The sequence below is a fragment of the Lasiosphaeria miniovina genome, assembly GCF_030549165.1.
Source record: "Lasiosphaeria miniovina strain SMH2392-1A chromosome Unknown B0T26scaffold_1, whole genome shotgun sequence".
Classification (NCBI taxonomy): domain Eukaryota; kingdom Fungi; phylum Ascomycota; class Sordariomycetes; order Sordariales; family Lasiosphaeriaceae; genus Lasiosphaeria; species Lasiosphaeria miniovina.
The window spans coordinates 5,944,586-5,969,946 of NW_026848220.1; the positions used below are offsets into that span (position 1 = coordinate 5,944,586).

The following is a 25,361-nucleotide window of genomic DNA, read 5'->3' on the forward strand; positions in this document are numbered from 1 at the left end:
GGAATACTTATATAGGAAGCACATTTCCTGCCGGCAGTATAGTGCAGGCGTCATTATTGTTTTAAATTTGTCATTCTTTTTGCATCAAGCATCACCATTACCCCATTGGTTCTCGCATCTATTTGGTAAGGGGGGATTACTGATGCGTATCGACCGATCAGATCCCTTTGAGCAAACAGCCCAGACGCTGACAGTGCTTACTTCATAGCCGCTTCGGTCGCAGCAAATAACACCAGTAAAACACGTCTGGGTCCGTCACCCGCTGCTTCGGCGTCGGGATCTTGCCAACGACCTCAACCTCGAACGGCAGCCCCCCTTCAAAGTCCCCGCCATCCAGATCGTACCTCGACGCCGAGTAGCTCAGCGAGATCCAGACGCCACTATCACTCAAACACTGCCGCACATTCTCAGCCATGGCCAGCACGGCGTCGTTCCTGCCGCACGCCACGGCGTCGGCCGTGCACTTGTCGATTGCGAGGTCATAGTACTTCTTCCCCTCGCCCGCACTGTCTCGTCCTCCCAAGTCCATCGAACCAAACTCGAGATTGAGATCCAGACTTGCCGAGAGCTGCACGCCGCCGTCACCGCCACCGATGACATCGGCCGCGAGATAGCCCATGCGCACGTCGCCAAACACCTGCTCCTCTAGCTGGCGGCCCCGCTCCAGCGCCAGCGGCTCGTAGTCGACGTTGGCGACGCGCTCGAACCCCCGCCGCCGCAGATCAATGTGCAGATCGCTCGTGCCGATACCCAAGTGCAAGATCCGTGCTGCTGCCCCCGCCGCGGTCAGGTGCGGCTCGATGAGCGCCGTGAATGTCGCCGACGGCACGAGCCACTCGAAGTTCTCTTCGTGCGCGAAGCGGGCGTGCCAGTAGCTCTGCTTTTCGAAGTCTAATGGCATGGTGGGGACTGAGTGGGCGAATGCTTTTGTTGGTATGTGTGCCCTAACAAGAGCCGACCACGGCAGACAGGTTTTAAAGTATAGGTTTGTAAATAACAAGACGGGTTGGCTGTGATTGTGCTGGCGGCGGCTAGCTGACCGAAGTTGTTCCGATTGTAAGAAATCATTGGAAGATGCCTTCACCGACAGACCCGCGCGGAAAATGTCGCAGGTTGATTATCTGATATCCGTTGATAAGTTGATAAGATAGGCGTGTTCGAAATACCTATTATAGGAAAATTAGCTGGTTTCTTTACCAAAAAATACTAATCTTCACAAGAACCTTGGTAGGTAGGTACTCCAACGCAAGCTTCCTCGGGACCAAAAGAAGAGTTGTGATCTGGGCACCCCATCTAAAAATCAGGGCACCCTACTGGGGGTCCCTGGTACCCGCCAATATAGAGGCCGCTTTTTGTATGGTAAAATGCCGTATTGCATGGCGCTACCCAACGACCTATTGGGTAGTTGACACCAAGGAACCCTGGCGAAGTCAAAATGAAGCCACCTTAATTACACTTTCAAATGCAGGGCTTAGTGCGCGCAGTTAGTGTTTGAAGACCTCGAGGCTAGAAATAACACATCGTTAACGTAGCTAAGTTGACAGACTCAACACCGCGGAAATACATCACTATGACAACAAATCATGATCTAACAGACTTCATAACCTATTCGCATGACTTTTGGCAAATTTGCATACAAATCCAGGCCTCAGGGTTTCAAAGGAATGCCTAACCAGCAATGAAGAAATCGTCACAATGGAAAACACCTCGGGAAATGCGTTTCTGGGGCTTGTGGCAGTTTTGACGGCTTCAACGTTGTTGACCGGGGCGCCCGGGCTGCATAGCAAGCGTATGGGCGGCGGGATAGTAATCTAGGATTCTACCGCTTGTATTAGGCTCTGAGTATCACAACTTCCAACAAGTGTCAGGAATGCAAAGCAGGGTGCCCTGGTTTTTCGATGGGGTGCCCAGATCACAGCTCTAAAAAAACATGACGAATGAATGGAAAAAGCAGACAGAGAAAAAGCTCCTTGTGTTGCGCCCCCCAGCCCCCAACTGGCCAAGAACCGCCACTGCTGCCCATGCCACGATCCCGAGTGCTTAATAGACCAACACACCCCCAGCCATCATACTCGTTTCCAGTTCCTTGCCCCCGATAATGAAAGTTGGCGCCATCGTCCTATATAGGTGCGAGAAGTCTCAGATTCCGAGTCGGGGCACCTAGTCGAGTAAATGCTTCCACGGCGGTTCTAGAAAGCAGAATATTCCCGAAGTAACATTCTCTGAGTCATGTTTGACCTTTACATTTGGCGTCTACTTAGCTGGTCGCTTTGCAGCGTTCATAATACGTTCATCCGTTTGAGGAACTGTCATAAAGCTGGCTTGATTAAGACTAGACGGCGTAGGCGGTTTTTCATTGCCGAATTGGGCATTATTGATGGGAGGAAATGCCAGTCGGGATTGGCATTGACCCCCGGAAGCGGTGGTTGGCCCGCTGCCCTTATTTTTCTTGCTCGACAACGCTGAGGCCTTCGTAGAGCCGTTAGGATTGTTGTTCTGGCTAGGCATGTTCAATGTTGAGAGGCGTGCAAACTCGGTGTAAGAGGGGAGTCGCGGGTATGGCGGTTCTGGGTTCTGTGGCTATAGGTTGGTTGTGTCAGCTACTAGTGATGATTTTGGAGGGAGATGGTTGGGAGAGAGCGATGATTATATACACAGAAAGAAAAGAAGCATGACGAGTACAACGGAGGCCAGCAGGGCGTTGAAGTGCACAATGAATCCTCATATTAAAACGGGTCAGGCAGAGTGGCCATCTGATCCCAAAAGAATGCGGAATAGGGGCTACTCGTTTTGGCATTGTATTGACACAAGTTTGGACGAAGCCCTCGTGAGTGTACATACGTACGACGGCAATGTGATAAAGCTGCAAAAAGTGGGAACTAGGCCCAGATCTGCCATGCTTTGATTGATGACCCCCTATTCTCGTTCAACTCGAAGCAAAGCTCCAACGGCTGAACCTCAACAGCTGAGCCGTACAAGACTGTAAGTTCCAGCCAGCCGTGTTTCGCAGATGACCAAACCATCACAGGCGCCGCTCAGTTGCGCTATATGAGGTACCAACCTTAAAACAATGTCAAGTTTTTTTCCAAGATACGTCACAACCACCCTGAAACTCGGAGTGTCTCACGGATTGCAGCCACATCACGTTGCATGGCAACCTGCCTTTGACCTTCAAGTTAAGCCGCACCCAACATTTCCAGCGCTTTTCGAAGTTCCTTCACAGCAGTTGACACGTCCTCAAAGTTGAGTGCTGAAATGGCCCATTTGGCATGCTTTTGCGCGCCGACCATCGCCGCCTCGTCAATAGTAACGGTTGCCGCAGGCTGAACTGGTGCATATCGTGCAGGTTGAGCCACGGGAGGAGCAACTGGCCTTGAAGTGTGCGCCGTTGGAGTCATGTTCATATAGTACGGGTCGGTAGGGGGGTTGACAGGCGGCGATGCCACCGCCGCCGTTGATGGAGGGCTCATGGCAAACGTCGGGGGCGCAGTTGGAGGGGCCGGGGGCTGGTAGGTGACAGGGTTTGGTGTCCATCCAGTTTGCGGAGGCGGAGCGCCGGGGGCCTGCGACCATGCCGCCCGGGGCGGAGGAGGGATATCGGGACTGGGCTGGCGTGGCGCCCATCCGGCAGGTGGTGGCAGATCAGGTGCAGACTGGTAGCCGTGCGAGTCGTGTATCGGCGGCGATATGGGTGATGGCATGGACTCGGTGTCAAAGTACCCGGCGTGCGATGCAGGAGGGCCGAGTTCGGTAGGTACCCCGGGCAGCCGGAGCTCGCCATCAGAGGGTGGAGAAGGCCCGGCCGAAACTGGACTGTGTGGCAGAGACACACCAGCAGCATCCCTCCGCAAGTCCACATCTGGCACCTCTTCTACTGTTGCTGGCCGCGGTGCTACGGCCGGCGAAGACCTGCCCAGCATCTGCACCTCTGGATCGCTTAGATCCAGTGCTGGCTGTTGAGGCTCCTCATGCTTTGGGTTCGACTCGTTGGGGTCTTTGCCGTCCTTTATCGCCTTGGCTATACGAGCGGCATTCCATTTTGCGTACTTGATCTTCTGCTGCGTCTCCTGATCCGGCGTCCCCCAGATGTTGACCAAATGAAAGAAGGTAGCAGCCGCGTCGAAAGTCGTCGCCGTTTGTCTATCGTAAATTTAGCTAGGTCCACATTGGAGGAGAAGCGGTTGGTCATACTGCGTGACTTTGTTCGCCTTTACAACACGCTCCGCGCGATCCAACGTTTCCTGTGCGAATTGCTCGACGTATGCCTGCCCAGCCGCGTCATCCAAGATGGCAGCTTCGTTTCCGTACTCGGCTTTCGTCTGCAGATGGCGCGGTTAGCGCGATACGGCCTCGACGGATGCAGCGCGGTGTCTTCGAACCTGCTCCAGCTTGTCCATCAAGTTGATCGTGTACTGCATGATTTCATCGTCGGAATTATGTAGTTGTTTCGCAAGTATTTGGTTGACCACCCAGTATTCGCCTGTAGACGTCAGCGGATGACATCTTTGGCCGGTCGCGAGACATACACCAATAGGTAATTATGGGCTTCACCAACTGGAGCTGCCCTGCCTTTGTCGCGCATTTCCAAAGGTTGATGTCGGCCTGCCGGAGGGCCGCTGGGATCTTGTCGGCCATGGCGGGCGACAAAGTATCCGCTCAAGGAATCGACAGAAAATCCGCAATCGAGTCAGGTGTAGTTAAAGATAAAACTGGCTCGGAGTTCGACGCTGATGCAGACAAATAGCTGGCTTGTTGGACAGGTGCTCGAGGATGACTTGCTTTCGCTGGAGTGTCGCCTGAAGCTCCGCGTAGCGCGGCGACGAGGACAACCCCACATTGGGGGGAAAAGGGAGCTTGGACCACGGAGCGGCCAGGGCCGCAATGGGGCAGCCATTCTGGCAGATTCTCGATTACCTCACAACATGGCAATGTGTTCTTTTGCCGAACAAGGAAAGATGCCAGCTTTTCCTTCTCACGCCGCCGTCCGGACTGCAAACCCAGCACCCGGCGACTGAACAATATATGCCTCGGCAGCATTCCCATCTGGCCTCGATGAAATAGGTCCATCCTCCAGCTTCCCTTTTTCCTTCTCCCAGCTTAGCCTGCCGTTCTACCGTACACATCGCAGCAGCTTGCTTTGTTTCTCCACACTTGTTGGAACAGCTTCGCTAGCTTCGCCAGCTTTGCCATGCATCACCCCACCATCTGCGTCCTGGCAGTCAGCCTGCTGTCTGCGCTCCCCGGGGCCCAGGGGATATACACCAAGAAATCTCCTGTTCTTCAGATTGATGCGAAGAACTACGATAGACTGATTGCTCAGAGCAATTATACTTCTGTAAGTGGAACAGAGGAATTAGAAGTGCAATTTAGATTGCTGACTCCTCCATCTTTAGATCGTCGAGTTCTACGCCCCATGGTGCGGCCACTGCAAGAATCTCAAGCCAGCCTACGAAAAGGCAGCCAAAAACCTCGAAGGGCTCGCCAAGGTTGCGGCAGTGGACTGCGACGATGATGCGAACAAGCAGTTCTGCGGCTCGATGGGCGTGCAGGGCTTTCCGACACTCAAGATCGTCCGCCCAAAGAAGGGTGGTGGCCGGCCGGCGGTCGAGGATTACCAGGGCCAGCGGACAGCGAGTGCCATTGTTGAGGCGGTTGTGCAGCGCATCAATAACAATGTTGTGAAGCTTGAGGACAAGAATCTGGGCAAATTCCTGAGTGACAAGAACGACACAGCCAAGGCTATCCTGTTTACCGACAAGGGCACTACCTCGGCTTTGCTGAAGAGCATCGCGATCGACTTTGCAGATGTCATCACAATCGGCCAAGTGCGGAACAAGGAGTCGAAGACAGTGGAGACGTTCGGGGTGGACAAGTTTCCAACCTTGGTGCTGCTCCCGGGAGGCGATGCACCTGGCGTTGTCTATGACGGCGAGATCAAGAAGGAGACCATGGTCAAGTTTCTCTCGCAGGCCGGAGAGCCGAACCCCGATCCGGCGCCACCCAAGGCAAAGGGAGAGAAGAAGGAGAAGAAGTCATCAAAGGCGCAAGCCAAGACGGCCTCGTCTGAGACATCATCTTCGGCAGCCGAGTCCCAGTCCGAGACTCCTACCCAACAAGCGCCAGTCATTGTGGAGACTGCGCTGCCGATTCCAGCCGTCAATACCCCCGAGAAGCTGATCAAAGAGTGCCTGACAGAGAAGTCCCACACCTGTGTGCTGGCATTTGTCCCGTCGGGCGAGGACGAGAATGCCAAGGAGGCACTCGCAAGTCTTTCCGAATTGGCCTTTAAGCATGCCCAGAGCAAGCGCCATCTATTCCCCTTTTTTGAGGTTCCCAAGAGCAATGAACGCGCTGCGTCTCTTCGCAAGGCGCTGGACTTGAGCAAAGATGTGGAGATCATCGCGATCAACGCCCGCCGAGGATGGTGGCGACACTACCAGGCGGCCGACTTTGGCCGCGTGAACGTTGAGAATTGGATTGACGCGATCCGTCTCAGCGAGGGAGTTAAGAAGAAGCTACCTGAGGGTATCGTTGCCATCTCCGTCGAGGAGCAAACGCCGGAGCCAACACCGGAAGAAACACCAGAACCAACTCCCGATGCCACAGAATCCGTCAGCAGCGAAGAGGCAACGCCAGTCACTCCCGAGCCCAGCATCGACGCTGCTAGCGACTCGTCCGAGTCCACGCCAACGCAAACTGTCGACCCCACTGTGGAGCCAGAGACTGCGGCAGAGACACCGATCAAGCACGAAGAGTTGTGATGCGGTCGGCTGGCCGGTTTTACGTTTTACTAGGTATGTCTGTCATTTAGCTGGGAGCTCTGTAGCGCTGGTCATCATTTAGTCATGGAAAATTGAACTTGGAAACATTAAAAGGCATTGAGATGTGGGCGAGGACACAAGGCTGGCAAGATAGGAGAATGAGTCTTCTCACCTAAGCATAATGTCATGGTTGTCATAACATTCGTAATTCGGACCCGAACCGACCCATCTAACGGTACACCCAGAGGTTGTAATTAAATGCCGGGCTGTTATTAGTCGACGTCCATGTCGTTCAGACCAACTCCCTTCTCCACTGTGCCCTCTTGCACCATACGACGTCCCTTTTCCCGGACTACACGATCTAATATCTCTCTGACTTGCTTACAACCGTCGACGCCTACCGCCAACATGCCCTCTAAACGGCTTACCTGCACCCTGCTCTCGCACACCAGCACTGTCACACGGTCACTGTCGCCGAGCGTAGCGACGGTCAAGCCCGGCAGCTCCTGCTCCTCTTGGTGATTGAGATCTAAGAGGGGGTCTGCGGCTTCGTCGTTCGCAGCATAGGTAGATGTCGAACCCGCAGTGCAGGCCGCCATGTAGTCCGTCATGGGGATGCCGGCGTCCACACACGCCAGCGTGGCTGCGTTTATAAGAGTCGCCAACAGCGATCCATCCTGCGAGAGGACGTGCAAGGAGATGTTGATGGCGCTGTGTGGGAACAGGTGCGTGTGCAGGCTGGCGGCGAGGGCGTTGGAGATGGTAGATTGAAGCTCGAGGATGCGTCTTGATTACAGACCGAGTTAGCCAACCAGTTACAGATATAGGAGCAAATACGGTAATACAAGGAAAACACAGATCCCACGCTGGGTCGGGCCGCCAACAGGCCAACCCCGGGGGAGGGGGACTATGGCTGCTAAGAAACGGAAAGAGATGAGCCTGCGGCCAGGGAAAAGAGCTTACTTGTCGCCCCTCGCGGTCCGCTTGCGGTCGACCGAGCTGAACCCGGCGATTACAATGCTCACGGCGACTTCGGCACCCTTGGACTGTGCCGCCCCGCCGCCCGCCCCGCCGCCTCCAACCCCGCCGCCCGTGCTGCCGATTGCACCGCGGCGAGAACCAGGCTCGCTAGGCCCAGTCACTACGCACATGACCTTGGTGTGTCCAATCTCCAGGTAGCTCGAGCCATCTGCCGCGGCCTGCGTGCGGATCTGGGCGTGGATGCGCCGCAGCTCGTTCCACCTTCGCCCGTCGACGCGGAGCAGCGCAAGGTTGTAGGCCGACGTATCGAGGGGCATCGTCTCTGTATCTGTCTGCGCCGAGGAAGTGGAAGTGGAAATGTGAGAAAGATTACGGAGCTGTCGCTGCCTGTCTCTCGCTGTCCCTGGAGAATGCCGTGTCGGTCCGCTCCGTTGCTGACGAACCTCGAAATATGAGCTAGGGCGGATCTTACTCGCCTCGTCGGTCGCGGGCGCAAAAAGGCCAGAGGCCCAGTGATGTGGCCTTGCTTGGGAGAAACCCCGGCTGCTTGGCAAACTAGAGAATTGAGTTTCTGGCGTGAGTAGACTGGTTCCGAGGTTGTGGGTGGTGCAAGATCGTGTCCGGCTGGCTGGTTGTTCAATTGTCACGGGTTGATGACTTTTCGCAGCTCTCGAATCCACCAACCAATGCCCAAATTTAGAGCAGGATAAGTGCTTGGTGGGATGGAGCGTGACGCGCCAGCACAAATCTTTCCTGTGGATGAGTGCGGATGTGGGGCCGGCATTGTGGGTCAGAAGGCTCTTCATCCAATAAAGTGCTCAGGCAAATGTTCCGTCTTTTTGTCTTGTGGGGGGGAGCCCACGAGTGCCGATCACAGATCTGATCCAGACATCTGGTCTATTTCGTGCGAGGCCCAAACTGGCCCAAACTCAATACCTTCCTGCCCGTCCAAATGCATTGGACACAATAAACTCTAGATGAAATTGGCCGCTGAAAGGTCGCGCGGCTACGGTTACAGTCTGGATAAGGCCGAGCCCGTGGAGGTAAACAAGGTATAAACATGGCGGCCACGCTGCGTTTGCATGTCACACTGTATGGGGTATCCGACGCAGTGCTACTGTGTTGGGATCGCTAGGCCTCGTACGTCTGCCTTCGTCTGCCTTCGTCTGCCTTCGTCTGCCTTCGTCTGCCTTCGTCTGCCCTCGTCTGCCCTCGTCTGCCCTGCAGTGAGCGTTTCAGGAATGCGGGGTGAAGCAGCGTAGCTCTGTGCACCAAAACAAAATGATTGGGCGACGGTCCAAACCCTGGGCGAGTAGCATCGTCCCATTGCAAGTTCAGAGGGCCAAGAGGGCACCGGTTAACAGAAATCAGGCATATCCACCAACGATAGTGTTAGCGTAGTCTTGCCGCGCTGGCGCTCTCGTCTCAATTCCCGCCGCCCAGACGCCGACGGAAATAAGGCCACGGCCACGCCAGTCGCCACGGCCAACCGACAATCTTCACCAGCCCTGACCGAGAGAGATAGCTACGCCTCGGTCCGCCAAATGCGCTACGGGAGCAACGCGGCCAGGAAACTCGCGCAAGCGCATCTGGGCCATGGCCTGCAAGGAATGCGGTGGAAACTTCCGAGATCAGCAGCACTTGTTGACGTCCACGACCGGGTCGTGCCTGGCAGATGTGCCTGAAAAGCTGGCCAAGTCCGCATTAGTCCCGGCTTGCGTGGCACTATGGATCCAGCAAGCAACACGTTGGCTGTGCGCGTGAGCCGGGACAAAACAAGCTGTTGGCCGAAATGGGCGCTGATTGATTGACGCTTCCCGCAGATGGCGTGGGTGCCGTGGGTGCCAACCGGCAAGAGACCGGCTTAGTGCCAATCGTGGCGGCGGGGCCAACCTTGATCCCAAAGGCCAATGAGAGGCGATTGGGACCTGCGTGCCCGGGGGCCAAGGCGAGAGCACAAATTGAGCCGGGATTTATTAGCACGCTTCCAGGCTCATTTCCTGGCCCCCCTGCTCTCCAATCTTGGGTCGTCTCTCTTTTCGACACACCATTTATCTGTCTCTCCTTTCCTTCTTGCTTCTTCGAACGCCGTCGCAGTTTCGCGCTTCCATCCACTCTTTTTTCGAGATATCGCATCTCAGCCGCTCCTTTGGCATCGTGCTAGGCATCACGGTCGTAAATCGCTGTCCCGATTGCAGAGCATCGATTGCACGCATCGCCTACCACCGCACCCTGACCCCGGAAGCATTGAGAATTCGGCAGATAACGGTTTGAAACCTCGAAGAGTCTCGCCCACACGCGCCTACCTGCTTCACCAAGCTCACATCACAAGACGTCTCGAACGATCAAAACGAACAACGCAACGACTTCACACGTCATATAGACACGCCTTTCGGCAACATGCAACTCTCACACTTTCTCTTCGTCGCCGGCGCCATTGGCGCGGCGGCGCACCCTTCTGGGCACCACGTCCACCGCTCGGCCCACTTGAAGCAGCGCGATGCGCTCGAGTTCGTCAAGACTGTCCACACCACCGAGGCGGCCAACCCCGCCGCCGCCGCCGCCGCCCCCTCGGCGTCACCCGCGGTCCTCAAGGAATCTGCTACTCCCACGCCCTCTCCCTCCGCGTCGGCAGCGCCCGCCTACACCCCTTTCTGCGGCGCCAACGCTAAGGTGAAGCGTGCAACCCTGGGTCAAATCCTGTATGAAGGCAACACTGGAAAGGCCAACGGTTGCAAATGGGGCTCCAACTTGATGGTCGTCGACAACTCGATAGCCGACAAGTACGACCGCGTCATGACGTACACCAACCACGATTCCGTTCCCTACCAGGTTATCTGCGCCAACAAGATCGGCCCTGACGGGGCCATGACGCCCATGTTCCCGACCGATGGAGAACTCAACTTCTCAGTGGCGCCCGGTCAGACCAAGACCGTCGTCGCTGACATCAACAGCCAGGGCACATGCGCGTTTGCTCCCAACGAGATCCCGAAAGCGGAGAACGGCCAGTACGCAGGGCTTTGGATCGAGTTCGACGTCGGCAACACTAGCAACGGCGGGTGGTCGGGCGCCGACTGCTCGGCCCTGGTTGCTCAACACTATGGTCTTTCTGTCCCGACGGGCTCCGTCTGCAACTTTGGCACCACATACTGCTCGCACATGCTCCCCGGCGGCACGGGAGATAACGCATACACCAAAGGCATGGAGGCCGAGGATGGTGTTGGCCTCAACTTGAACTCGCCCAAGGTCCACCTGGAGATTTCCATGGGCCAGTACTAGATGGATGTGTAGTCACTTTCCAAAGCCTTCTTACAAGCCGACGGTGTTCCAAGCAACAGGGGCACCTGATAGGGGATGATTTTTTTCCTTTTTTGCTTCTGCTTTTATGGGCTTGTCTTCTGACATGTTTGTGTCTGGGCCAATTTTCTTTTTTGGATCATGATGGATTTTGGATAGGACATACCCCAGGGCAAGGAATAAGGTCACACTCCTGTACATTTCCCGATCACCATCCAGACACAGATACCGCAATGTCAAACGAGTTGTTCAGAGCTGCTTTGTTGTTTTTCGCCAAGCCAACGCGGTATCCTCTTTAGGCAGAACTAATTGTTTCCGTGGCATCCTGGTAAACATGCCGGGTGTTATGTTAATCCCGGGAAACTCAGTATGCTAATTGACCAGACAATTGGAAAATCGCGGCGATCAGGCAATCAGGGCTGTTTAACCAAATACAGGGACCGTGTTGTTTTGAGTAGACAAGATAAGGTTATTTTGGCCTGTGCCTTTCCTCGTCCAGTGCTTGGTTCTTCTTTTCCCGATCCGATGTTTGTACGATCCTACCCGCACGCACCGGCAGTCCTTTTCCGAACCTTATCTATATGGCCCTAGCCTATAGGCTGCCGGGACGCCCCGTGGCCTGAAGTCCGAACAACCTCGGACTCTCCGCAGCCACGGGATAGGACCCTCTGGCGACCCCCCTTGCACGGCAGCTGTACGGCGCCGGACGCGGGGTATCCAGGCCCGGCCATAGGTCAACTGTTGCGAGGTGGGCTTGCTCCGTCATCCGCGGCTACGCAGACATGGTCTCGCCTGTCCTAGACATATCTTGTACACGTAGTACAAACGTAGTACAAACGTATTACACCATTCCTCGCTTGTTTGTCTGGTAGGGAAGCCAACAGAAAGTCGGTCCACTCCCGCGCCTGTGCGCTGTGCGGGTGCCCTCTCGGTCTAGGATGGCGGTTTCACTGCATCGTTCGTCTCGTCTCTTTCCGAGGGCACGCCCCGCGGGGGAGGACTCATGTTGGACGACATCAACCCCTTGGATGGGTTCACTCTACCCTACGGAAGCGAACCGGCCCGCACTGCAGGCAACCTACGCAACCCACCCCGCGTACTGGCCTCTTGATGGGCAACCCGGAAAAGGTAAACATGTAACACAGCCTGCAGGATAGCGAATAGTGCTTCGTCTTATAGCGCTTTGTGTTTCGAAACAACCAGGTGGAAAGGGGACGGATGCTGCACAGCGCTCTCTCTTGCGGAAAGGCTTCCTGCCATGTGAGGACAGAGCTGTCCTCCCCTTCTGTGGCACAGTGACATGTTTCCGCCGTGATCAGTCAGGCAGGGAACTATTTGGCTCGCTCTAGAGTCTAGACTGTACGGATCCGTATATGAGACCAGTCACTGCATCCTCCTTTATTTTCCCTCCCCGTCACAGCTTCCCGGTCACTTGCTTACCAACCTCCCTCGCTGGCTACCAGTTAATTACTTCTATGCCGAGCCGCTGGAGTTGTCGTCGATAACTGGTTGACGGAAATGGTAAGCTGCAGGGCCACGTCTGCAGGGCCGCGTCTGTAGGGGGTAGTCAAGCAAGCCGGCAAGTTGCTAAGCTTCTATTCGGTTTCATGACCCTCTGCTGCTGTGAACCCGCGAGCCTCTGCCGGTGCAGCTACCTGGGCTAGCACCCAGGCTATAGTATAACACGAAGATTGGCGCCGGGAGGTGCGAAACCGAACTTTGTGCTTCTCGGTGCGCCTTGAGGAAAGGTTGCAGTTCATACCTAGTTAGCATACTACCCGCCCAACATCGGATGCGTTGGCAACAGGCTATTACATTTTGACCTTTTCCTCAATTCCTTTTTGTGGCTCCTCTCATGTTGTTCTGCGTCTCTCCTTTACCCATCTACAGTCTAGTCCTGGATTTTTTATTAACGGGGGACTTTCTAAGATCTGAAAGGCCTTAGCAACGTACGGTTCGTTCTAAAGACTTCCGCCGAGGTATGTATTAGCTCTTAGAGTCCGTATTTTAGAATCGTGGAGGACTACCCACCTCTTCACCAACTATTAGAGAGATTTCCTAGCCGGATTTTCACATTATTCTTTTCATTCTTTGTCTGTACTACGACAATGAATATTCAAGCACTGGAGTGTAGACTTGGTTTATAGATCAAGTCCTTGGCTTCTTTAGAGGGCTTCATGAATAATCATATCGCCAGGTTTGGCTGTAGTTCGTTGGTTGTCTATGCAAAGAAAATATCGGAAAGCGAGGGAGTGTAAGCGGTGTCGTTTACAAGCTATAATATTTACCTGGAAGTCAGGCAGGCTAGCAACTCCTGGGTCCCTTGCAGTGACCTTGTGAGGGTTTCCTCCGCCGAGAATGAGAGGAGGTTAAGTTGTGAAATTCTATCTGACCTCTAATACAGCTCTTGAAAACAGAGAGGGATTTATTTTCACATAATACTTTCCTCTGGATTAATCAGTCTGGAAGTGATATTTTGCACATATTGGGACTTTGATGCAAATTTTTTTCTCGTCTAATGAAGAATTGGTGTTACGAGACCAAGTGGTATTGCCTTTTTTCTGAGGGTGGGCAAAGGAGCGACTCATTATAATTTTTACATAGGGGGTTGAAAAGTCGAGGACTAATAAATATTTTAGTCTAGCTATCTCGAAGTAGTTACATAAAGGCCCGTTCGATGGTAGACCGAAGTTTGGAATGAAGAGTTGCCCTAGCTATTTGATGCAATGGCTCAATGGATCCAGCCAAGAACTGTCCTCGCCGAGTTACCACCTTGGTGTTTGGGTTGAGTCTTGAATCACTTGGTCGATTTACTTACCGCCCGCGGCACGTCGGAAAATGTCACAAGTCCATCAACCAAACCTCGTAATGACAAAAGGTTAGGACAAAAACAAAAGAATGGCAAAAAGAATAAACTAAATAGTCGTAGGCCGGATTTGAACCGACGCTCCCGAAGGAACAAGATTTCTAGTCTTGCGCATTAGACCACTCTGCCACCACGACTCGTGGTTCAGCTTTGATTCGCTGCTGCTAATGACTACCAAGCGAGTAAATGCAGCTTACCAAGGCAGGCGGGCGGGCATTTTTGCTGTCGAGGAACGGCCAGCCGCTTACCCTTTCCCGTGGGGTGGATTGCAAGTGGATACATCACTGAGATTCAGGGGTGGAAGAGGGGCGAATGTGCTGAATTTTGACTATAGCGTCTCTGGGCATCCGAGGTGGGCATCGCATCTAGCCCGTCCAATTGCCCTCGCACGGATTGCCTGGCCCACGTGAAAGGTGTTTGCATGCCGGGACCTGAAAGCTACATAGCTACAGAGTTCAGTGTTGCATCAAGACATTTCTAGAAGCTAATTGAAGATACCGGCTGAAAAGTCGACGACAACTGTCTTCAACTCCTCCACCAATTCGCCAATGATGGCCTTGAAGGCCTGGTGCGCAGGGTCTGTGTTCACATAATACTCTCTGTCCACGGGCGAGGCAAACTCAACGACAAAGCCATGAGTAACGCCGCGCTTTTGGGATGGACGGTCAGCAGGACGAGGACAACTGATGTGGGAAATTGGGAAGCCATGCCTGGAGACCTTCGAGCGAGTTATCTTTGCCTCCCTTGAGGGAGAGAATGTACGGGGTCGTCGTGCCCGGGAGGACGCAGGCGTCTTTCAGCGCGAGGAAGCTCTCACATGCCTGGCCACAACATCAGCGCCTGCCTGCGGCACGCTGTGGAGGTGCGTGAATAGTTGAGACGTACTTTGTTCACAACCTCTGGTGCGATGCCTTGCTTGAACCCTAAGAGGACGACGTGAGTGATAGACATGGTGTTGGGTGTTGGATCAAAAGAGCCTAGAGATTGATGTCACGCACAGCGAGCGGGGTACCAAAAGCTGTCAAAAAAAGGCAGTTTCGACTGAGGGCAAATGGCGACAACGAGGGAGGAGCCCTATTTTACAGTGAAAATAATGCCTTTCAGCTTGCATCGGCAACGCCATTGTCGACCATTTTGGTTTACCACATATTGCAGCTCAGCTTGCTGTCAACAGCGCTAATGTCGATTATTTTGTGTAGTTTGGCTGACTACATTGCAGCTCAGCTTGCATCCATAGCGCTGCTGTCGGCAATTCAGGCATTCTGCTTCGGTTCAGAGAGGCAGAAAAGCGAACGAACAAGTCTAAAGTCGGAGCACTGGGTCGCGGCTTCTCCCCACTTGCGCATATGTGTACATGTACATCGGGTTCGTCGACGCCCATCGTGAATGATCCTCCTGTAGGGGATTTCTGTAGCAGCCTACCCCGTGGGTGATTTCTGTAGCAGCCTACCCCGTAGGTGGCGAGGGGACCTTCCTGTAGGAACTGAGCAGCCAGTGCCCCTGACCCCGCACGCCTTCGGCCACAGCACAAGAAGCCCCACCAAACACCCGCCCACTTACCTTACTTTCTAGTCTTCCGCGGCTTGCCCCACTACGGTCAATTCTGCCCGAGAACCTGGGGGCTTCCAGACGGCGATCTTGCCCGTCTTCGGTGGACCATAGCGGCCTTCAACAACGTCGAGACGCCGCTAGCAGCTCCATACCGGGCCCCGGGCGCACTGCACGTCGTGCACTGTCGACATGGCCTTTACCAGTAAGTGCCTATACCAGTAAGTGTTCATTTTCGCTCGCTGCCTTCCACCCACGCTGCGTCATCGCGCACGAGCATCAGTGGTTGGGACGTATGTGCCAATCCAGCACAAACAGAAACACAAACACAAACAACAAGACACGAAGAAGTCAAAGCTATTAGGCAAGGCAGCTAGATACCTTGGGTACCGCTGTGCTGACCTCGCCCCCAGATACTTTGCGCCGGACCAGGCCACGCGCCCTAGCTCGTCGGATGCCGCGCTGTCGGCCTTTGCCCAGCTCGCCGCGCTGTCGGCCTTTGCCCAGCTCGCCGCGCTGCGCCTGAAGCACGCGCGCCTTGATCTCGCTGGTCCACCGGGCTAACTAGTACATCCTCACTGAGGCTACCTAGACATCTGGTCTCTTGTCGGGCGCCACCCAAGACGGCGACGATGGACTGTTGTTTGGCGCCACGACTCTGCCCAGTTCCCTCGGGCTCTGCGGAAGCGCCCTCGAGGTGCTCTCGGCGCAGGATGATGGCCTGCGCCAGCGGTCGTGGCGCGTCGTCCCCCTGATAGTGAACGACCTCGCCGAGGACCACGAATTCAAGAGGCACCCCTTTGTGGCCACACACCCCTCGGTGCGCTTCTTCACCGCTATGCGCATCACCACCAAATCGGGCTTCAACATCGGAACCCTGTCCGTCAGGGCGACGAGTCCCGCCAAGGACTGAGCCAGGCCGAGACCAAGTTTCTGCGCGACATGTCGCTTACCATCATAGCCCATCTTGTCATGACCAGGGCCGACGAGAGCCACAGACGCAGCGAGACGATGATAAAAGGCCTCACCGTCTTTATCGAGGGCCGTACCGACCTCGACGACTGGTGGCTTGGCCTCAGGAGCAACAAGCCGCGATCGCGATCGCCACAACGAGCGTCGCGTCCCCAGCCCCAGCCCCAGCAGCACAAGCCCCAACCGAACTCCTCTCAAGAGGTTTTGGCCGCAGCCGAAGACACCAATGGGGATTTGGTAAATGGAGACGTGGCAGATCATAGCCCAGTGTCTGCCCCTGTCGAACCCGTCAAGGCCGACGTCGCTGATGCTCCGTTGCCTGCTGAAGCAGAAATATTGCCCCAGGAAACTCCTGGGACTGGCCTCTAATTTCAAGTTTCGCCATCTCGAACACCCCCAGGAGAGTCACTCTGATCTCCAGGGCCTCCAATGCCGGACGCTCGCGTCGGGCGCATTCATACCGTGTTGGCGGACCGAGGTCGATTCTCTCAGACGCCGAGGCCGACGCGCAGATTCGTCCACCACGCCCAACTAGAGGGCCGAGCGTTGAATCCTTTGCCGCCGACTTTCATGAAAGCCTCATATCAAAGAGGCTGAAGGAGATGTCTTCCCGTGCTAGCCATATTATCCAGGAGTGCATCGAGGTCGACGGCGCAGTGTTTCTTGATGCCGCCGTCAGCACCTAGAGCGGACAGTCAGGTGAGCAAGACTTTTTCCATTTATTTCTTTTTTATTTCTTTTACTTCCTTTTTTTATTTTCCTTCCTCCTCATATTTTAATGGAAACCCTAACCCCCCCTTTCATTAATTCATCGTTTATTGGTGACCTGGCAGGCTGACACACCGCAGCTGATGAGGACGCGTCCGAACCGGAAGAGTCGGAGGAGTCTAGCCTGGAAGCTTCGAGCGAATTGGCAAGTTCAAACCACTCCGATGAGGGCTTTGGTGAAAAGAAAATAGGCCAGCGAAGGAGGTCGTGGAGCTAGTGAGGGAAGATCATGAGACAAAGCCGTGCCGAGTGCTTGGGCTTTGGACAGGAGAGCATTCGAGCCTGCACGGGAGAAAGGTCTCGACACTGATCCCCTCACAGAATCATTTCTCCGGCCTCTCCTTCAGAAATACTCCCAGGGGCGGCACGTATTCAGCGCAGATGAGGCGCGCCATGCAATGTCCAACAACCACACAGAAGACTCGGATGGGGGGCAAGGGACGGGCAGATCGTCCAAAAAGAGGCAAAAACGGCATCCCAAGGAGCCCTATCCCAAGGAGCCGGACGAGTATGCCAAAACAAAAGCGCTTCTGGGAATGTTGCCCGGCACGCGGAGCATTGCCTGCGTCCCGCTCGGGACTCGCACGGGGAGGGGTGGTTCGCTGGGAGCTTTATGTGGACCGTTCAGCAAACGAGGCGCGTGCCCACCCGCACCGAGGACTTGGATTATCTTGCTGCCTTTGGAAACAGCATCATGGCCGAAGTTGCCAGGCTCGATGTGGTTGGCGCCGATAGCGCCAAGTCGGACTTCATCTCGTCCATCAGCCACGAACTTCGCTCGCCCCTTCACGGCATTCTTGCCTCGGTCGAGTTTCTCCAGGATACGACAGTCGACATGTTCCAGCATAGTATGGTTGACACCACCGAGCGACGTGGGAGGACGCTGCCTGATACGATCCAGCACGTGTTAGATTTTGCAAAGATCAACAACTTTACTGGAAGTAGTACGAGAGAAAAAGAGAAGACACGAGAAGCTAAGGAAGCTGGCGTACCATTATCACCCGAAGCAGAAAACTCGCGCCTAGCTGTGAACGTCACGGGTTTGGCTGTCAGTGTCGACCTCAGCTTGCTTACCGAGGATGCCATGGACTCGGTGTTTGCCAGCCACGAATTCTCTCAGGGCAACTTCTCGCGTCTGGTTGTGGCTGGCGGCGAGACCGGATTCCCAAAGGAAGGCCTCCGGAGGACTGGCGCCCACGACGACGGCGACGACCCCCCTGGTCCTAAAAAGACGTAGTCCAAAAAAGAGCGAATTGATGTTATGATCGACATTTGCTGGAGACCCAATTGGACGTACAACACTAAATCCGGGGCGCTGAGGCGAGTTTTGATGAATCTCTTTGGCAACGCCCTCAAATATACGGACAGCGGATGGGTCAAGGTTTCTCTCAAAGCCCAAGACATCGAGCCAACGGCGCCACTAGAACTAGAGAAGTCTATCATTACAATCACTGTCAGCGACAGCGGCAGAGGAATCGAGCAGGAGTACTTGCACAGTCGCCTGTTCACCCCCTTCACCCAGGAGAACCACCTGAACCCCGGAACCGGGCTGGGGCTGTGCTCCAGATTGTGCGCTCGCTTGGCGGGATAATTAACATCACGAGCGAGCAGGGCGTTGGCACCAAGGTTGTGGCGGCGCTTACCTTGAATAAGGCCCCGGCTGGCAAATCCCCCACACCTGGTTTTGACGTCGAGAACATGATCAAAGATGCGAGGGAATAGATAAAGGGACTAATCGTTGGCCTCGTTGGTCTCAGTTCCGAGACATACGTTGCTATGAAACGGGCCGCGGGCTCAAAGCTCAACCCAGAGGCCTCCAGGAGGAGGGGTCGATCGAAGCCGCAGCCAGCCACCGGTTTGACATGAAAGTTTCGCCCGCGTCAACGTGGAAAGTTTCCCCTCTAGATATTTTCATTGCAAACGAGTGAGTACACCCGTCTTCGCTATTAGGTGAACCGCACGCATGATGCTGATTCGAAATCTGGGAGCCTGGGCCTTCGCAGTGCATTCCCCGGGGTGTCAATTATCATTCTCTGCTCCCACGAAGCTCTGTATCGCGAGCATAGCTAGAGAATTGCGCAGGGCGGAGCTGCGCGTCAAAATGCAGCTATCCACTTTGTCTCTAAACCGTACATATCCCACTGTCTTCCAGCACGAATCCCTTGTCCTCCCCCAGACTTGACGATGCTACCCGAATCTTTCCTATCCTGACAGATGCGGCCCTCATAAGTTCGCCAAAGCTTTCGCGTTATGCCTCGGCAACAAAGGAATTTTGCCCTTTTCTCCCGGGTTCGGAGTTGGCGTCCCGCTGGACATGGCCTCCCCTCAGAGCCTGTTCCGAAAATCTCCTGAAGAGTACATGTCTCGGATGGGGCAGGACACTACGGATGGGATAGGACACTACGGATGATTTAAACTTCCCTCCAACGCCCGCCTCGAGATCGATTGACAATGACATCGACCCCTTGGCCGCCATGGGCGCCGTAATGGCCGTAGAAGAAATAACACACGTCCCTGAGAACCCCAAGCCGCTATTGCTTCTGGTTGAAGACATTGTGATTAACTTACAGGTTGGTCGCCCGTTCTCGAGCATATCATGCGTTTCTGGGAACTGGAGGCGTTGGGATCAGCAGCTGACATGTCGTCCAACCAACTATAGCTTCTTACCACGTTTGTAACGAAAGTTAAATACGAGTTCGCAACAGCGGAGAATGGCCTTATTGCGCTGGAAGCTTGCCAGAATGCAAAGAGATCTTTCGACATAATATTCATGGGTAAGCCGCCCTCTTGACCATGGTCCGGCATAATGCTAAACTGGCCTAGACGTTTTGATGCCCGTTATGGATGGAATGGCGGCCACGCGCGAGATCCGAAGGTTATAACGCAGCAGGCGGCAGAAGCCCGCCCTAACCATTGCCCTGACGGGCCTCGGCTCGGCTAGCAGCTAGTAGGAGGCATTCACGAATGGCTTCAACGTATTCCTGACGAAACCGGTCCGCTTCAACGCCCTACGTAAGATTCTGACCGAATGGACGCATGATGCCGAAGCGGAAAAGAGCAGCAGCGTCGGCATCTTGGGTTAGATGCGCGGGGTTTTCGATCACTCATTAGCTAAGGGAGGTTTATTATTGCAAAGGCTCGGTAGGTTCCGAAGGAAGTAAGTACCTCCCCACCCTGAGTTTCTTTTCTTTTTCTTTGCTCTCGTCTTTGTTTTCTTTCATCTAGTTACTGATGGCCAAGGCCATGCGACAACAGGCTCGTCGGGCACTGCCGCTTGGCAATATCGCTCTTCGAAGACGTAATCATGCTAGGTTGCCTCTAGTCTTTTGACCGTTTCGGAGACTAGGGGGCGTTTGGCATGTTTCGGGTCGTTGTCGAGTAGTGGCTCCCAGCCAGCTCGAGTGCCTGTCTACCTGACCCTAGCTCCTCACGTGAAACCGGTTGCCGTCTGATCTGACTATTAGCGTTCATAAACTTATGCCTATGCATCTCTATACTCGGACCTGTCTCCAGTCTCGTATCTGCTAGCAATAGGCAAATTAATGCGCGGATGTTGATGCTATTGGAACATGTGATTCAATTATTAACTATATCGGCGCCTATATTCATACTGATATCATCAATGCGTGGAGATAGTAGTATACCTTTTGTTTCACGCAAGTTTTAGGGAGTTTGCTTGCTGAAATATGAGTTCGAAGTTGATGAACCTTGGCGGGTCTGCATCATCTCTCCAGCCTCTGCTTGCTTAGCTGGACGGCAACATCGGCCGTGGCGCCGTCGATAAAGTCGTTCATTAACACGACCAGCTGCTCGGTGCCGCACGTCTGCAGCACATTGTCCCGGACCCACGGCAGCGTCTTGGAGTCGCAAACGCCTTTGGTAGCCAGCAGGCAGCTCGTGGTCGTCCCGGCCTCGAGCACCGAGTACACAATGGCCTTGGGTATGTTGCTGGCCGTAGCCTGCAGCTGGACATTGATGAAGGCCTTGCCACGAGCCTTGTCGGCCGACAGCACGCGCGGGAACTCGGCCACGATGCTGTCGCCGTTGAGCGTCGCGTTGCCCTCGTCCGTGTACGTCGACAGCGAGTCCACCCCGACCACCACAATCAGCCGCTTCTTGTCCCGCCGCAGCTGCCCGATGCTCGCCCGCCGCAGATCGTCCTCTCCGCCGACCGCCAGCTCGCCGTGCGCCTGCCCCAGCGCCGCGTCCAGGTATTCGCGCTGCTCTTGGTCTGACGGCCGTGCGCAGTCGTTTGGCACGCCATCCCACCGCAGCTGCACCACTACGATCTCCGTCGGGTGCGCCAACAGGAACGACACCACCCCGCGCAGGAACTCCTCGTACGCCATGCCCGGGATCGCGCTGTGCTGGAAGTACAGTCGGTCGGGCAGGGCGCCCGTCGGGACGATGGCCTTGTGGCTGTTGAGCGTTGGTTAATTGCCCAGCTCTAGTGACTGAAAGGTCATGAGACTGTTGAAGAAGAAAACTCACCAATGCGCAGGCCGGAACTCAAAGTAGCGGGCGCCGATCTGCAGCATGGCGTCCAGGCTGTCCTTTTGCGTCATGGCAATGCTGAAGATGATGTTGGGGGCAATGAGCGAGATGGCGCCGCCCGAGACGGCGTCTGTGATCTGGCCCAGCACCTTGCTCTCGACCATGGTGGTGACGATGGCGCCGCCGACGCGCTTGAGCACGAGCTCACTGCTCTGCATGCTGTTCATGCCGACGTCGTGCGCCGACGGCAGCACGAGCCGGCTCAGCGGCTTCTGCTCGAGCGGCGAGCCCGCCGGCGCCACGTCGCCGATCCAGCGCGCGTAGTTGGGCGCCACCGTCACGTAGCACTGGTGCCGGCTGGGCAGCACGCCGTGGCCGGGGCCCGCCTCGTACAGCCCGTACGACACGACCACGTCGCTGCCGTGGAAGACGGACGGCGTGTTGCTGATGGTGTCCATGGTGCCGCCGCTCGCGTTGCCCGTGATGGCGTTCACGTCGATCCACTGCTCCGTCACGAGGGTGCCGTTCTGCCACACCTTGAAGGTGAAGCGGCCCTTCTTGTCGAAGAAGCTGTCGATGTTGCGCGCGTCTACCTCCATGCTGCCGCTCCAGAACTGCCGCAGCTCGTTGCGCTGGATCGTCTGCTTGGGCACCGACAGCTCAATCGAGCAGCCGGCCACGGCGATGTACGTGTACACCTGGACTCCTTTGCTCGGCATTTTGTTTTGGGTTGGTGCTTGCTCGCTGCGGAGGTTGTGAGAGGTAGGTATACCGGCCAGTGTATTTACCGGGACAGCAAAAAGGGCGACCGAGACGGCGGGTCGGCGGGTCGGCGGGAGCCCCGAGATCGGCAGTGGATACTTCTCCTGTACCATGTATCTGCACCCGAGTCGTGGGGACGGCGAGATGCAAGGGTATTTGTAGGTCTGTCTGTGACTCGCCCGAGTCAGGATCAGGAGGGCTGGCCAGCTGATTCGACCACGGGGTTGTGCGAGATCCAGCCACGTCTTTTGCTGTTAACAACTGAGGGGTCACCTTGGGGTCTTGGGTCTTGGGTCTTGGGTCTTGGGTCTTGGGAAGAGGGCTTGCATCGCCACAGGCGCGCGCATGAGCTCTTCTGCATGTTCCCAGCCCTCGCTGGGGCGCGGCCTCTGGGGTCCACGAATGTGGAGAGCTGAATGGCCCCGGCCAGCCCACTCGGCGCTGCAAGCCAAGCGCCAAGCAATGCAGGTAGGTGATGAGAGGGATAATTAGCTATCGTCTCCAAAAAGTGCGAGAGGGGCTGCATGAGCTGAGGGCCAGCCAAATAGGACAAATCCGAGTATTTGCTCGCACGAATTATCACCTTATACGGAGTAGTGTGTCGTAAGTGAAAACATGGCGATTGTTTCCCACAGCTCGGATGATGCTATAATCAGATGATGGGAATTCATGGTGCCTGGAGTTGATCGAGCCTGTCACGATGACTGCGCCACGTGATGGCGTAATCAATGTCTCAAGTGTGAATACAGCCGAATCCCGAGATGATTGTTGCCGCGATGCTTGTAAAAAAAAATTGTAATGGGATAACTAGGAATTTCACAAGATGAAATCGGGTTGGAAAAGCCTCTATCAAAGGCGTCTCGATAATTACCTAGATACCGGCTCAATTTGGGTCTCGGGACAACTCTTATAGGGCAAACTGCGGGGGCGACTAACTACCTAGGCTCCAGCCAACAATCATTCAGGGAAATGGGTGTATGTAATCCGCTGACCAAGCCACCAAAGGCCAGGTGGGGATACCCTATTGGTATCATTTGTGTGCTACGCTGGGTTGTCCCAAGTTGGAGGCTCTGAATTTGCAGTCTGGACGACAATTTGAGGAAATGGAAATTAGCTTCTAGATCTGGAGATACAATTTGAGTTGACGAGATACAGCATGTATGTGCATACATTCACTAGGTACTTTGAGTACGGTACCTACCTACCTCAGGAATGTCCCTTCCGATCGCATGCGGCAATCTCGATAATATACACCATCATCACGCGCTTCCGGGTTCTCTTATCAATCCCCGAATGATTATTAACGCGGTACCTAGGTAGATACTTCGGAACAATAAAGATTATAATTAGCAAATGAACCGCCTAGAAAAGCCATTGATGGGTATTTCTATGAGAAGGCCTACAAGAATTAAGAATTATATAATGAGGATTTTCTGTAATCCGGCAGCCTGCTTACCTGGCTCAAAAAACACCTACTTTCGGTGCTCAAGGCACTTTCAATCTGAAAGATCTAATGAACGGGCTGTCAAGCCCGGCCTGTGGAGTGGTGACATTTCTCAATTGGAATAGGCACAAATACATACCTTAGGTGGAAGCCGAAGTGCGGGGTTTCCTTGCATTACAGTGCTGCAATGTGCTGGGTGCCTGTTGTTGTGCTATACCAAAATTTGTCAAAACTGTTCACGCCCGCAGGCCGAAACAAGTGTGTGTGTCAGCTCTTTGGCGCTGCGCCGACCAACCGTATCCGAGTGATGGCCCTGCTCCTGCCCCTTCGGTTTCTCCGGCCGGCTCACCAGTATTTCTGTCTGCCACACTCATTTCCCCCCTCCCACTCCTGGCATCTCCGAAGGAGAAGGCAAAAAATCAAACGCTCCAAATTTTGAAATTCTTCCCTCGTCTCACCAATTTTTGAACCCTTGTCTCTCGCCAACGTCGCCAACCCAGTTCTCCGACAATCACACCCTCGATCCGATTTTGCTAAAAAGACGTTATCGGTGTTCAGACGGGCCTTGGCCACCATCGGATCGCCTCTCTCATAGGATTATTAATTGCCTACCTTGCTTAGGTTCCTTAGTAAGAGCCTGCTCCTGGCTTGATTCGGAGTCGTCGCCAATCCTGGCGTCGGCAATAAAGCGACGGCCCGTATCGGCGGTGGCGACCCGGGCTTGGATTCGCCCAGGTGACTCACTCGCCACACACGACCTGAGCGACCGGCTCGAGCTAGTCGAAGAGGGCCGAAAGGAAAAGAACGGTGTGTGTGGCTCCAGCTCAGAGTTCCTGCAGACACCAACATTTCTCGTCTCTTTTCTTCCCCCCTCTTTCCTTACCTCTTTCGCCGAGATCCGAAATAAGAAAACTCACCATTTCGCCCCATTCGGGGACAAACATCAATAGACATCGCGCGGAACCAAACAATCTGTAGGCCGAAAAGGTTTCGCAAAATGGGCGTCTTTCGCTTCCCCCAGATCTCCGTAGCCACCATCGCGCCCGACTGTCCTGAGTCGGACGAGGCTCGACAGGCCGCCGAGATCCTGCTGAGTCTTTGGTGGGGATCTGCGCTGTCGCCCTCGTCGCCCTCGTCGCCCTCGTCGGCGACCAGTTCGCCCGAGGCCGAGACGGCCCTCGGCAATCACGACACCATCATCATTCCCGCCCGTGTGCAGCGGAAGCGGAAGCGCGACCAGAAAAAGCAGCAGCAGAAGAAGAAAGCGACGACGCTAATCCTGTCCGGCTTCGAGAACGGGAAGCCTCGCTACACCGAGAAGGTCGAGGAAGTCAAGAACGAGATTGTTCATTCCTTTAGCCGCTGACCCTAGACTGACGAGAACCAAATGGTGAGCGAAATAACGCGCGACAATCAATAGCCACGCCGCCCCGTGTTCACCTCTCTATACCTAAATATCGACAGTATA

The 25,361-nt window shown here is 54.9% G+C and overlaps 11 protein-coding genes and 1 non-coding gene across 12 annotated transcripts; 5 read left to right on the forward strand and 7 right to left on the reverse strand.

Annotated features, from left to right (window-relative positions):
* Nucleotides 1-202: 202 nt before the first annotated feature.
* Nucleotides 203-901, reverse strand: B0T26DRAFT_737239 (kinase domain-containing protein; the record flags this gene model as incomplete). Its single annotated transcript, XM_060443421.1, has 2 exons — nucleotides 203-510; nucleotides 592-901. The coding sequence occupies 2 exons, from the start codon at nucleotides 899-901 to the stop codon at nucleotides 203-205; spliced, it is 618 nt and encodes a 205-aa protein (XP_060303528.1).
* A 2,181-nt stretch (nucleotides 902-3,082) lies between these two features.
* On the reverse strand, nucleotides 3,083-4,847 carry B0T26DRAFT_78131 (Vta1 like-domain-containing protein). Its single transcript, XM_060446706.1, has 4 exons — nucleotides 4,527-4,847; nucleotides 4,380-4,480; nucleotides 4,192-4,319; nucleotides 3,083-4,140 (listed from the first exon to the last, which is right to left on the reverse strand). Exons 1-4 carry the CDS (start codon nucleotides 4,633-4,635, stop codon nucleotides 3,177-3,179), a joined length of 1,302 nt encoding a protein of 433 aa, XP_060303529.1. The 5' UTR covers nucleotides 4,636-4,847; the 3' UTR covers nucleotides 3,083-3,176.
* A 341-nt stretch (nucleotides 4,848-5,188) lies between these two features.
* B0T26DRAFT_737241 (uncharacterized protein) lies at nucleotides 5,189-6,761 on the forward strand (the record flags this gene model as incomplete). The annotated part of the gene is made up of 2 exons (XM_060443422.1): nucleotides 5,189-5,335; nucleotides 5,394-6,761. The coding sequence occupies 2 exons, from the start codon at nucleotides 5,189-5,191 to the stop codon at nucleotides 6,759-6,761; spliced, it is 1,515 nt and encodes a 504-aa protein (XP_060303530.1).
* A 46-nt stretch (nucleotides 6,762-6,807) lies between these two features.
* Nucleotides 6,808-8,671, reverse strand: B0T26DRAFT_689289 (3' exoribonuclease family, domain 1-domain-containing protein). The gene is made up of 3 exons (XM_060441027.1): nucleotides 7,725-8,671; nucleotides 6,934-7,547; nucleotides 6,808-6,828 (listed from the first exon to the last, which is right to left on the reverse strand). Exons 1-2 carry the CDS (start codon nucleotides 8,546-8,548, stop codon nucleotides 7,034-7,036), a joined length of 1,338 nt encoding a protein of 445 aa, XP_060303531.1. The 5' UTR covers nucleotides 8,549-8,671; the 3' UTR covers nucleotides 6,808-6,828; nucleotides 6,934-7,033.
* A 597-nt stretch (nucleotides 8,672-9,268) lies between these two features.
* Nucleotides 9,269-10,010, reverse strand: B0T26DRAFT_78271 (uncharacterized protein). The gene has a single exon (XM_060446729.1). It carries the CDS (start codon nucleotides 9,876-9,878, stop codon nucleotides 9,468-9,470), a length of 411 nt encoding a protein of 136 aa, XP_060303532.1. The 5' UTR covers nucleotides 9,879-10,010; the 3' UTR covers nucleotides 9,269-9,467.
* Nucleotides 10,011-10,142: 132 nt separating this feature from the next.
* B0T26DRAFT_746531 (uncharacterized protein) lies at nucleotides 10,143-11,021 on the forward strand (the record flags this gene model as incomplete). Its single annotated transcript, XM_060444703.1, has 1 exon — nucleotides 10,143-11,021. The coding sequence occupies one exon, from the start codon at nucleotides 10,143-10,145 to the stop codon at nucleotides 11,019-11,021; it is 879 nt and encodes a 292-aa protein (XP_060303533.1).
* Nucleotides 11,022-13,960: 2,939 nt separating this feature from the next.
* Nucleotides 13,961-14,042, reverse strand: B0T26DRAFT_t25. The gene has a single exon. It is a non-coding gene; the product is annotated as a tRNA-Ser (tRNA).
* Nucleotides 14,043-14,128: 86 nt separating this feature from the next.
* On the reverse strand, nucleotides 14,129-15,293 carry B0T26DRAFT_689292 (stress responsive A/B barrel domain-containing protein). The gene is made up of 3 exons (XM_060441028.1): nucleotides 14,791-15,293; nucleotides 14,616-14,726; nucleotides 14,129-14,554 (listed from the first exon to the last, which is right to left on the reverse strand). The coding sequence occupies exons 1-3, from the start codon at nucleotides 14,854-14,856 to the stop codon at nucleotides 14,390-14,392; spliced, it is 342 nt and encodes a 113-aa protein (XP_060303534.1). The 5' UTR covers nucleotides 14,857-15,293; the 3' UTR covers nucleotides 14,129-14,389.
* Nucleotides 15,294-16,395: 1,102 nt separating this feature from the next.
* Nucleotides 16,396-17,111, forward strand: B0T26DRAFT_746534 (uncharacterized protein; the record flags this gene model as incomplete). Its single annotated transcript, XM_060444704.1, has 2 exons — nucleotides 16,396-16,739; nucleotides 16,802-17,111. The coding sequence occupies 2 exons, from the start codon at nucleotides 16,396-16,398 to the stop codon at nucleotides 17,109-17,111; spliced, it is 654 nt and encodes a 217-aa protein (XP_060303535.1).
* Nucleotides 17,112-17,591: 480 nt separating this feature from the next.
* B0T26DRAFT_670922 (uncharacterized protein) lies at nucleotides 17,592-19,059 on the forward strand (the record flags this gene model as incomplete). The annotated part of the gene is made up of 4 exons (XM_060439245.1): nucleotides 17,592-17,759; nucleotides 17,822-18,426; nucleotides 18,475-18,762; nucleotides 18,951-19,059. 4 exons carry the CDS (start codon nucleotides 17,592-17,594, stop codon nucleotides 19,057-19,059), a joined length of 1,170 nt encoding a protein of 389 aa, XP_060303536.1.
* Nucleotides 19,060-19,332: 273 nt separating this feature from the next.
* On the forward strand, nucleotides 19,333-20,547 carry B0T26DRAFT_78327 (uncharacterized protein). The gene is made up of 3 exons (XM_060446744.1): nucleotides 19,333-19,763; nucleotides 19,853-19,967; nucleotides 20,017-20,547. The coding sequence occupies exons 1-3, from the start codon at nucleotides 19,668-19,670 to the stop codon at nucleotides 20,073-20,075; spliced, it is 270 nt and encodes an 89-aa protein (XP_060303537.1). The 5' UTR covers nucleotides 19,333-19,667; the 3' UTR covers nucleotides 20,076-20,547.
* Nucleotides 20,548-20,915: 368 nt separating this feature from the next.
* B0T26DRAFT_631943 (PLC-like phosphodiesterase) lies at nucleotides 20,916-22,406 on the reverse strand (the record flags this gene model as incomplete). Its single annotated transcript, XM_060436402.1, has 2 exons — nucleotides 20,916-21,612; nucleotides 21,685-22,406. The coding sequence occupies 2 exons, from the start codon at nucleotides 22,404-22,406 to the stop codon at nucleotides 20,916-20,918; spliced, it is 1,419 nt and encodes a 472-aa protein (XP_060303538.1).
* Nucleotides 22,407-25,361: the final 2,955 nt, after the last annotated feature.